This window comes from Tupaia chinensis, unplaced genomic scaffold, assembly GCF_000334495.1.
Source record: "Tupaia chinensis unplaced genomic scaffold, TupChi_1.0 Scaffold149184_1, whole genome shotgun sequence".
Classification (NCBI taxonomy): domain Eukaryota; kingdom Metazoa; phylum Chordata; class Mammalia; order Scandentia; family Tupaiidae; genus Tupaia; species Tupaia belangeri.
In genome coordinates, this window is record NW_006209032.1 from 1,803,085 (window position 1) to 1,813,952 (window position 10,868).

The following is a 10,868-nucleotide window of genomic DNA, read 5'->3' on the forward strand; positions in this document are numbered from 1 at the left end:
CCAGGGCCCCGCGGTGGTGGGGCCATGCTCCCTGGTGGCTTCCCGGCCTGCAGGCTGCTTCCTGCCCAGTGAGCCCGGGCAGCACCCGGGGCTGGCACCCCCCACTCCCGATCTCTGGGGCTGTGTGCAGGGCTTTGCTCTTCCTCCCCTGCTTGGCTCCTGCAGGGACCCCTCGCTCTGCCCACCGGGCTCTGAGCAGGGGTCTGCAGGAGGTGCGTGCGCCGCCCCCATCTGATACACTGGCTTCTGCTGCAGAGCCCGGGGCTGAAGAACCCACTGGTGCCTAGAGCCACGCTGCAGGCAGAATGCCTCAGTTTCCCCATCTAGGTCAGGGCAGGGGCTGAGGCCCTTCAGCTCTGACAGCCGCGCACTCCCAGTGGACTCAGGAAGCCTCGGCCTCCCCACGTGTCACACAGCGGGCTCTGGACAGTCCCCCTGGGTGCCTGATTGGACATGGAGTGACACAGCGCCCTCAGCTCCCGGTTAGGCCACAGCATGGCCTTCTCCAAAGGCAGGACGAGGGCAAGGGCAAGAGCCCCCTGCCCCTCCCCGTGCCCATGCCCCAGGGAACACCCCAACATTAGCCAGAGGCTGAGGGGTGCGGGGAGGAGGGGAGGGAGGGAGCGAGGAGGAGGAAGGAAGGAAGCCATTTATTCATGAGGCCCATGGGGTGGGGAACAGAGATGCTGTCACAGGTAAGCACAGCCCAGCAGGGACAGGAGATGACAGCACGCAGAGCTTGAGAGTTACGCCCGAGCCTTGACACGCTGCCCTCCTCCCTGTGACTCCAGGCCGGTGCTGTGGTGTCACGAGTGTGAGACGAGCCGCCTGACATGGCCTCCAGGGCCCCCTGAGAGCACAGGCAGCCGCAGGGGGCTGGGTCAGAGGAGGGGGTGTCGGGCAGCAGGTAGGAATGGGTGTGGCTCTCACCTGGCGGGAGGCTCAGCTGGCCATGATGTGCTTCACGAAGGCTGGAGAGAAGGGAGGGTAGAGGTGGCCTCCAGCCAGGCGCACTGCCCCGGAGCCCCGCCCCTGACCCCGAAGCCTCGCCCTGACCCTGAAGCCCCGCCCTGACCCCGGAGCCTCCCCCACGAGACCACCTTCATAGTTGATGCAGCCGTTGGAGTCCTCCTGCCCTGCCATCAGTTTCTCCACCTCGTCCTCCGTCAGCCGCTCACCTGGCAGGGTGCGGGCTGAGTCAGCACCTGCCCGAGGGGTGACAGGGTGGGCACCCCGGGACCCCTCTGGATGGTGGGCCCACCCCTCCAGCCTTCCCACAGCTGGCATTGCTCCCAGAGCTCGGGCCATCACCCCTACTCTGAGACCAGGAGGGTCGGTGACAGACAGGCAGGGCCGGAGTACTGGCCTCTTCCCAGCCGGCATCCCAGTGCTCAGGTGCCTGGCATACGACCCTCTGTCCCCTCACGGGAGGAAGTCAGCCCCACCTTTTACAGTTAGAGGAAGAGCCCCTGGGGTAGACCTGGGGACCTGGGGAACTGGGGCCTGGGGCTGGACGGGGTAAGGGACCAGCAGACCACCCGCTGCCCCTAGACGGGTCTGGCACTTTCCTGCCCCCAAATCTCAGTGCCAGCCGCAGCTCCCCACCCCAGCTCACACCCAGCCCCTCACACACAACCGGAGACCCGCACGGGCTGAGCTTACGGGCATTCAGCAAGCGTTTGCTGTGGGCGGGGGTAAAAGTCACTTTGAGGAGGGGGCCCTGCTGCCACCTGATGGTGGGTGTAAGTGGGAGGCAGGTGCACGGCTCCAGAGAGGTCTGGACGCCCCGCCCAGGCTGCCCAAGAAGCAGGCTCTTAGAGTTGTGACCCTGAAACCCGACCTCTGAACAGTGAGCAGGACTGAGTGGTTCCAACCCAGCTTGTCCTGCCCTGTCCCCCTGTCCCCAGAGCTGTTCCTGTCCCCTTCTGGTCCTGAGAGCTGTCCCAAAACGCTTTTCCCACCTGAGTGACATCCGTGACCTGCATCCTGGACACCTCAAAGGGTCACTCCCTATTCACAAATAAGACAGCCTGGGGCGACGGCACCGTCCCCCGTCCCACAGGATGCCCCAGGAGGCGTGGGAGGCGCCCTCACCCAGCGTGGCCAGCACGTGGCGGAGCTCAGCACCCATGACGGTGCCGTTGCCCTCCTTGTCGAAGACCCGCAGCCCCTCCACGAAGTCCTCGTAGGTGCCCGTGTCCTTGTTCTTGGAGACATGCTGCAGCATAGGCAGGAACGTGTCGAAGTCCATCATCTTGGTGTTGAGCTCTGCGGAGAGAGGGCGGCCGCGGCCGGGGTGGGCGCCCCTTCCCCGTGCTCAGGGCGAGGGGCTCCACCGCTCTGACCCCACGCGCCCCGCGCCTTACGGTCTAGAGAGGGCTATGAAGGACTAGCGAGACCTGCTCGCCAGGACGACTCCAGGCACCACCCAGCCCCAGGCGGGGTCCAGCGCCCTCTGGCTGCCTGTGGGGAGACCTCCTCCCCCAGGCCACTGTCTTAGAGACCTCAGGCTCTCCACCCCCTGTGGCTGGCCAGGAGCAGCTGGGCCGGTCGGAGACCTTCTCTGGGACTTTGGAACCCGTGGCAAGGGCCTGGGTCTCACTCCAGCCAGGGGCGAAGCAGGGGTCACTCTCTGGCCAAGCTGTGCTGACCCTCTGGGAGATGCAGGGGGACCCAGAGGGACAGGGAAACCTGCCGGACACCCAGTGTCTCCCGCTCTCACACCAGCTACAGCACGAGTCGGCGCTGGCAGCAGTTCTCGACGGCCCGGAGGCCTGAGGCCGGTCAGCCATCACTGCCTGTCACCCTGTCAGCATGGCCCTGTGACCAGCCTCATGTCCTCGTGCAGTGGGGGGATGTCAGGAAAGGGTCCAGCGGGGAGGTACCCGCCTTGTCCCACGACTGACACTGACGGTGGCCCGCCCTGGCCGTGCCGGGCCGCACGCTGTGGGCTCGTGGCCAGACGCTACCTTCCTGCTTCGGCTTCCCTAAGACACGGAGCACCTCGGCCTGCGTGGGGTTCTGGCCCAGAGCACGCAGGACGTCCCCGCACTGCCCGTATGTGATCTTCATCTCGCACTTGGGCGTGCGGTCGAACAGCATGAAGGCTTCCTTGAATTCTGCAGGAGAGGGCCGTGAGCTGTGGGCGCTCCCAGCCTGCACCGCCCTCCCCCACGCCGTGGACCCCTGCTCAGCCCCACAGGCCCTGGGCTCAAGACCGTGCTCACCTTCAATCTGTTCCGGAGTGAACTCGATCTGAAAAGAGACCCAAGGACTCAGAGTGCCCGGCTGAGTGGGGACTGGGCCCTCCTGGTCACCGGGGCCAGCCATTCCACATCCAGCCTCTACCATCCAGGACCTCCTGCTGTCCAACTCAACCCCCTCCCGCTTCCATATCCTCCCACCTGCCCGACCTGTGTGCCAGGTCCCCAGGGCCTAGTGGGCCACAGCTGGGGCAGTGGCGGGGGGGGCCTGGTGCCCCGCTCCTCACCTCAAGTGAGCCTTACCTGATGCCCTGGTTCTAGACAGACGCACCTGAGCCACAGACAGACCTGGCTGGGCTGGCTTCGCTAGGGCCACGGGCAGGATGTGGACCCGAGTGGATGAGAGGCCCCGGGGAGCAGGAAGAGTTGGGGCAAGGGTGCAGGCCGGGGGCTGGCTGCATGCAGCGAGTCTGCAGGCGTGTGTGCGTGCGTGGCAGACACGTATGCACAGGCATGGTCACACATGTGTGTGCCTGACCCTCTCAGAACCCCGGGCCCCACTCACGTGGCCCGGCCTATACCTGGGTCTCACATACCTTGTGCGTGGAACCCAGGGCACAGGGGGGCCAGGGGTGCCGCCTGCTGAGGCCACGTCGAGGCCACCTTGAAGGCAGGAGGCCTCCTGGGACCAGGCGTCCCCTCGCACTCCATACCAGGTCTATTTTTATCCCTGCAGTCACTTGCCCCAAGGTCAAGGTCACAGGAGGGAAAGGAGCTCGGGGGAGGGGGCATGCCCGTCCTGGGAGTCCCGCACACCCTAATGGTGCTCACCGCGCGGAGGGACACACCGTCCTTCCTGGCTTCTTGTTCAACCCGAGGTTGGGAAGAGTGAGCTCTCCTCCAGGAAAGCCGCCGAGATTAGGTTCCCTGGGCTCCCAGCAAAGGCCCCCTGCCCTTCACCTGCCAGCTGGGGGGGGGGGCACCTGAGGGGCCTCCTGACTCCTGCTTCTGATCATAGGCCATGGCACGATCAGAACCTCTCCAGGGCCTGCGGGTCACCAGCCTGGGGCTAGAGGGTGAGGCAGCCACCTCGGGATGCCCTTGCTCTGAGTGGTGTGCAGCAGCTATGTGCGGGGGCCTTGTCACCCACATACACAACACACACACATACACACCGTCACAGACAAGGGCAGTGAGGGGCGTGGCAACTAAGATGAGCAGAGGTGGGCTTTGAACCCGTGTCTCAAGGGCCAGGCGTAGGGCTGAAGAACAGGAGGCAGAGCTGCGTGGCAGAGGGTTGCCGCACTGGGCCCCACAGAGGCAGCCAGCTCCACAGCAGAGGTGTTGCTGGCCGCCAAGGCCGGGGAGCAGGCAGGCAGGTGGCAGGCAGTGCGTGCCGCTATGCAGATGCCACACGGGGGAGTCATGGCTTGTCCTCCAAGTTTAGCCTTGGGGAGAGACTTGGCAGCCCAGGAAGGGCTCCTGGGGCCACCGGTCATGGCTCTGCAAGCAGATCCCTGTACGACTCTTGGGGAGTCCCTGCCTGGTCTGTGCATCGATTTCCCACCTAGAAGCTGAATCGGGGATGGGGTGGGCTGTGTCATCTCTGGGTTCAGCGAGTTTGGCAAGGAATTGCGACTCAGCCTGGACGGGCACTTCCCTCTCCTCTCCACTCCGTCCAACCCGGATGGGAACTCGGCGTGGGCCTGGGACCCTCATCAAGGCAAGGAAGACCCCTACCTGGCTACAGAGGCTACAGGCAGCTGGATCCAGGACTCTCCAGGGACGTGAGGCCCAGAGACGAGGGTGGTGGAGAGCCAGAGCCGTGGGAAAGACGTTCCCTTCCTGCTCCAGGCCGGACTGAGCTCTGCCAGTGCCCGAAGCCCTGCAGCAGGCAGGCCGCCTGGTCCCCACTACGCTTCTGCGGGCTCCCATCTGCAGCCTGGCCTGCACCCTGTGGGTCTACTCTGGGGGTGCCTCCTGCCCTGCCCCTCCTGCCACGACCAGCCCTCACACACACCTTGACCTTGGAGGCATCGAACTCCACCTCCTTGGGGCGCTCGGGCTCCGGGGCTGGCGCGGGAGCTGGTGCAGGGGCCGCCTTGGAGGCCGCCTTGGGGTCCTCCTTCTTGGGCTCTGGCTTTTTGGGAGCCATGAAGGGCTTCGGCACAGAGGAGGCAGAGAGGGTGCAGCGAGTGGGAAGGTGAGCACCAGAGCCTGGCCTTTATCCTCCGTGGACACCTCCTGACCCCGCCCCACCCGTGCACAATGGGGACAGGCCCATAAAAGGACATTGGCTCGGCCCAGGGGCTATTTCGGGCAGGAGGGCATTGTTCGGGCTCAGGAATGGGGGAGGAAGGGCTCTCATTTCTCCAGGTCACCTGTTGAGGAGAGGGAGGGAGGGGGGACAGAGGCCACTGCTGCACACGCACACGCACACACGTGCACACGCACACACGTGCACACGCACACACGTGCACACGCAGGGCCCCGCTGCCCCTCGGCAGGTAGTAAGTTGAACAGGTGAAGAGGGTTGGGCCAGTGTGTCGTGTGTCCTGTGGGGCCAAAGGACCGTGATTACCCAAGGACGCCTCTCGCATGAATTCCCGTGTCGGTGTCTCGGTGTGTTGTCTGGATGTCTATGCCCTTGGGGGGTTAGCGAGTCTCTGTATGTGTTAAGGGGGGGGTCTGTGTGCGTCTGTGTGCACCTGGGTGTCTATGTGTGGGGGTGGTCTAGGTTCATCTTGGTATATACTTGTTATAGAGTACATGCATGCACCAAAGAGAGTGACAAAGCACCGCAGAGGGGATGGCCATGCTTCAATCCCTCCTCCTTCATTCTCCTCGCGAGATTACACGCACACACACCCAGAGTGTTTTTCAAGCTGCTGGGTCTGGGACTTGAACCACACAGCCAGTCATGTGGGATCCAGCTGTCTCACCATCATGCCACCAGTCAGCCCTCTGGGTGGCTTTAAGTGCGTGGGGTCTGTTTCCATGGAGGACACCGGTGTGCAGACGTGCTGTCTCTGCGGGGCCGGATCTGGTGTTTACATATGGACGTGTGTCTGTCTGTGTCTGTCGCCTCTGCGTGTTTATGTCTGGGTGTTTGTATGTGTCTGTGTGTGAGTGTCTGCTCATGACAGGCAGCTGCAGTCCTCCTGGGCGGTCTGAGGGCCTCCAGACAGCCCAAGGGCCATTCCTCAGGGCTCACCCCTGCTCCTGACTGTCCTCTGCGGTCTGAGTGACACAGTTTGCCCTACGGCCCCCAAGGGCTCCCCATTCGGCAGGTTCCTGCTGTACCTTCTACTTGGTGTCCGAGCTCACCCCACGGCCGTCGCTTCCAGGAAACCCTCTCTGACGCTTTCCCACTGCCCCATGTTTTCCTCTGCTGACCCTTTGGGCTGGGGCCCAGAAGGGTCTGCAGCTCTGAGGGACCCCAAAGTGCTGAATGGTGTTTGCACTGCTGCCCCTCCCCGCCAAGGCTCTCCCCAAGTGCTCACCCCGGAGTGTCCTGCAGATGGCTATGAAGGAGCAGGACTGATTGGGCCACCAAGAGGGGCAGAGGGACAGTTGAGGTGACACAAGGCCCTCCCCCAGGCTGCGAGAGCCGGACATCTTGCAGACACATTGGGCTCTGTTCCTGCCAGCGTCCCTGCCCCTGCCGGAGTGGGAAGGAGGTGTTCCTGGTTATTTTTAAGTGCCTGGAGCCTTTGATAGGAACTTCAGAGGCAGTGCCCTCCCCCTCGAGGCCCCGGGGTACTTCCTGGTCTGGAGAGGTGTTCAGGGGACCTCTACCTCGGGGACCTCTACCTGGTGTGCTCCCTGCATTCCCACCCATCCCAGAGCCCTCTCATCCTGTTCCTCGGCCTCCCAGTGAGGGGACTGCAGGCCAGGGCCAAGGCCAGGCGCCTCCTAGCTGGAACTCATCCCTCCCTCATCTGGAGGGCAGAACACCCACATCTGGAAATCTGACAGTATCCGGGGCTGGGGGGGGCAAGTTTTTCACTTTTCTTCCAGATGTTTGGCAACAGTATTGAGAAAGCAAGGCGTGGGGGGAGGGTCCGCAGAGGCAAGCCAGAAATTCCACAAGTGGAGAACACAACCAGGGCCACGCAGCCAGATCGCCCCCCAGTCCTGGGGAAAACTGACTCTGGGTGTCCCACGGGGCCACCACCCACGGGGACAGCCCACAAGATAACTACCTGAGCCCCTATCAGGACAGAGGACGTGCACAGGGCCACCCAGACACCCCGTCCACTCCCATCCGCACACGCTGCTCAGACAGGGTGAGTGTATGACAGAGGCTTCCTTGGTCTCTGGGTCTGTGGTCTGGGTGACCGTGCAGCCAGCCAGGGCCACACAGTACCACCTTCCTCTGCCTCTGTGGAGGGTGCGCTATCCCAGCAGATGTGCCTGTGTGGGGACAAGGTGCACTGAGCTGTCATCACTCCCTCGTGGGGTCTCGGAGACTGGGGCTGGAACTTTGAATGTCTGAGCTTTGGCTCCGTGTGCACCAATTCTGGTTCTGGGAGCAACGGCACCCCAGGGCTCGCCCACAGAACCACCCTCAAACCCACGGGGTTGCCCAGCCCGGCAGGGACTCTGCAGGGACCAGCGGGAGCCCTTCAAGGCCTGCCCCCTTCACTGCTGGCTGACTGACTGAGGCCGGGAGCCGGGCGGGGGTGGGCAGGTGCACGGGGGAAGAGGGCACAGCAGGAGCACCCAGGCCAAGGCCAGGGCTCACCTTTGTCCCGGGTCCAGCCTGAGCCTCTCGCCCAGAGAGAGCAGGAACATCGCAGGCCAGATGCTGGCCAGCCGCGGGGCCTGAAGAGCGGAGTCCGGGGGTCTGGAGCCTGCCCCTTGCGGCCCCAGCTCTGCTCAGAGTCTGAGCTGTGGCCCCGTCTGACGCAGACCCGACCAGGCCCTGCTCCAGAGCCATCTCTGGTTGCCGGAATTACCCCCATCCTCAGATAGGGGGGACACGAAGGAAGATTGAGGGCCTAGTGGGTTGAGGCGGGAGACCCCTGGCCACAGTGGCCTCCTTCTAGGTGCTTCTCAGCCTCCAGTGCCTTTGCACAAGCTGCGTGCCCTCCCTGCTACGCTGTCCGGGCCTCTGGCCATGGCTTGCTACTTGTCACCTCCTGGTCTCAGAGAGCTGTCACGTCCTCCGAGCAGCCCCCTTGGGCTACCCTGGCCCTACTCCATTCCCGCTCCATCCAGCCCTGCGTCCCTGAGCACCCTGAAATGGACGCTTCCCCATTTTCTTGCTCATTGGTCTTTCTGTCCTCCCACGAATAGAAACTGCCCTTCCGCAGCCACATGCCCCCAGGCCCAGGACACCCAATAAATTCTGGGTGACCGGCCACCCAAGAATCTTGGTTCACCTACCCACAAAGGATTGGAGCCCCTTACCAAAACTCCTTCCTCGAGGGAGGTGAGGGGACGAGGAGACGGGGGAGATTTGCCAACAAGAGCTTGGCCACTGCAGAGGGACCCCAGGGCTGTAACTCAGCGAGCAGCTCTCCCAAGCCCCCAGCCGCCTCCCGCGCCCACCTCCATCAGCCCTGCCTTGCAGCCCACTCCCTGTCCACAGGCTACAAAGGTGAGGGGACCCCACAGTTTAGAAGTGATGACCACTATGAGCAGCCAGCAGGGGGCGCAGGAGGGATGGTTTCTGGAAACGAAACCCCAGAACCCAGGATCCCTACCCTGACCCTGGGCCTGAAACCCAGAACCCTAATGCAGACCCCAACTTAGGTCTGACTATTGGAACCCATAATCCAGAGGCTAGGACCAGACCCAATGTGGGAGACCCTGACCCGGGTCTTGCTACCCAAACCTGAGCCCAGACTCCAAGATCCAGGCTGCTAAACCCAGACCTCAAACCCAGACTCCAGGACCCAGACCCAGGACCCAGAACCCAAGGTTCTAAAACCAGACCACAGATCCAGGACTCAAGACCCAGGATCCAAGACGCTAAACCGAGACTCCAGCACTGAAAGCCCAAACCCGCACCTGGACCGGGACCCAGGACATGACCTGGGTTTTCACTGATAGATTGGTCCTACCTGCTGTCCTGTGGACAGGGCAGAGGAAGGGCTGTTCTTGGCAAACGCCAGGAGTGGGTGCTTAGCACACCTCCCTGGTAGAATTCAAAAGGGCATGAGGAATGTCCCTCATCCCATCTAAGACAATCGGGGAAGCTCAGAGTATGGTGGCCACGTGCAGAGGTGAGGGGGTGAGGCCTGGGTGTCCCTGGAGCCCAAGAGCCAGAGGCAGGGCAGGAGCCCTGGGCCACGGGCTCCTCGGGCTGCCCTGGCCCGCCCTTCCTGGCCCACAGTCTCTGGGCTGGGACACAGGCCCACACTTCCCGGAGGAGTCGAGAACGCGGCCTGGGCCAGACCCAGAGACTTAGAAGTAGGTCAGATACTGCAGAGCAACAGGTCCTGGGAACCCTGTCCCCATGGGCAGGCCACGGACTGCAGCTCACCCACCAGGGCACACGCGTGTCCACATAGCCACACCACCAGCCTACACTGGGCGCCCGTGCACAGACCCCACACGAGGCCCCTAGGTCCCTGCCCAGTTGCATGGTGGGGGGACAGGGTGGAGGACCGTGGCCTGGTGGCAGGCAGGCAGGGCGAGGGCAAGCAGCTCGCGGTGGCCCAAGACAGGCCTGAGGACCAGGAGAAGAGTCTGTGCCATTCCAGGGCCCGCAGCCCTGGGGAGGCCTTCCCAGCATGCTGCTCCCCTGCCGATGTGGTGCTTCCCGGACGGCCCAGGCCCTGAGAGCCGGGAAAGCGCCCTGGGCGAGGCAGGACAGTCCCCATGCTCTCGTGACCCCAGCTGGGTGCGGCTCGCGCAACCTCAGTTTCCCCACCTGTACAATGGCCCCGGGTGGGGCAGGCTCCCCTGGGTGGGGAGGACAGGCTGCCCGAGCCCAGCCCAGCCTCCCGCCCCGTGCCACACACAGACAACTCTGTCCTCCGCGGGCAGCAAGCACAGCCCTCACGCCCCTCCCTCTGCCCGCTGTGCTGACGGGACCAGATGCTCCAACCTTGTGGTTCTAGGGGTGGGGGTGGCAGGGCCCCGCGGGCTGGCAGGCGGGCCCTGGGTTTGGCCCAGGGACCTATAATCAGCTTCTGCCCCTCTGATCCGGGCCCATGCCTGACGCTCAGGGCTGTGGTGTCCTGGCCGGCTGTGGCCACGGCCGCGGTATTTGGGAGCCCAGTTCAGCGTGAGGGAGGGGTGGGAAGGCAGGCGCCTCCAGGGACCAGGGCCTCATGGGGGACAGTATGGGGACAGCACTGGCCAGGCTTCAGGGGCTCTCAAGGGCCTGGTGGGGTGTCCTCCCTGCCCTAGGTGGCTAGTCTGGGAATACGAGCTCCTCATTCCATTTAGTCAAAAGAGCCTGAATGCAGACTGGGGCGTGTGGTCAAAGTGCATGAGAGGGGGTGGGAGCATAAAAGGGGCTCTCGAGGGGTGAGTTCGGGGGTAGAGGGGTCTGGGGTTGGGGGTACCAACATGCTGGTCAAGGGAGCCAAGAAGACAGAGACCAGGGCTGGGGCCAGGGTGGCCCTGCACCCCGGCTCCACAGCTCTGCCTGCTGGTCCCCAGCCCTTCCCCCAGCATGGCCCGTGGCCTCCCCGGACAGCACTTGAC

At 63.8% G+C, this 10,868-nt stretch overlaps 1 protein-coding gene across 1 annotated transcript; it reads right to left on the reverse strand.

The window, feature by feature from the left end:
- Window positions 1-631: 631 nt before the first annotated feature.
- Window positions 632-5,413, reverse strand: MYL3 (myosin light chain 3). The gene is made up of 7 exons (XM_006171019.3): window positions 5,224-5,413; window positions 3,228-3,255; window positions 2,970-3,119; window positions 2,095-2,268; window positions 1,101-1,178; window positions 931-971; window positions 632-850 (listed from the first exon to the last, which is right to left on the reverse strand). Exons 1-6 carry the CDS (start codon window positions 5,356-5,358, stop codon window positions 943-945), a joined length of 594 nt encoding a protein of 197 aa, XP_006171081.1. The 5' UTR covers window positions 5,359-5,413; the 3' UTR covers window positions 632-850; window positions 931-942.
- Between the last annotated feature and the right edge of the window lie 5,455 nt (window positions 5,414-10,868).

Coding starts and splice junctions, on each gene's coding strand:
- MYL3 (XM_006171019.3), bottom strand. CDS start 5,358: ATGGCTCCCAAAAAGCCAGAGCCCAAGAAGGAGGACCCCAAGGCGGCC. Junction 3,256..5,223: donor TCGATGCCTCCAAGGTCAAG/GTGTGTGTGAGG, acceptor GTCTCTTTTCAG/ATCGAGTTCACTCCGGAACA. Junction 972..1,100: donor CGGCTGCATCAACTATGAAG/GTGGTCTCGTGG, acceptor CCTTCTCTCCAG/CCTTCGTGAAGCACATCATG.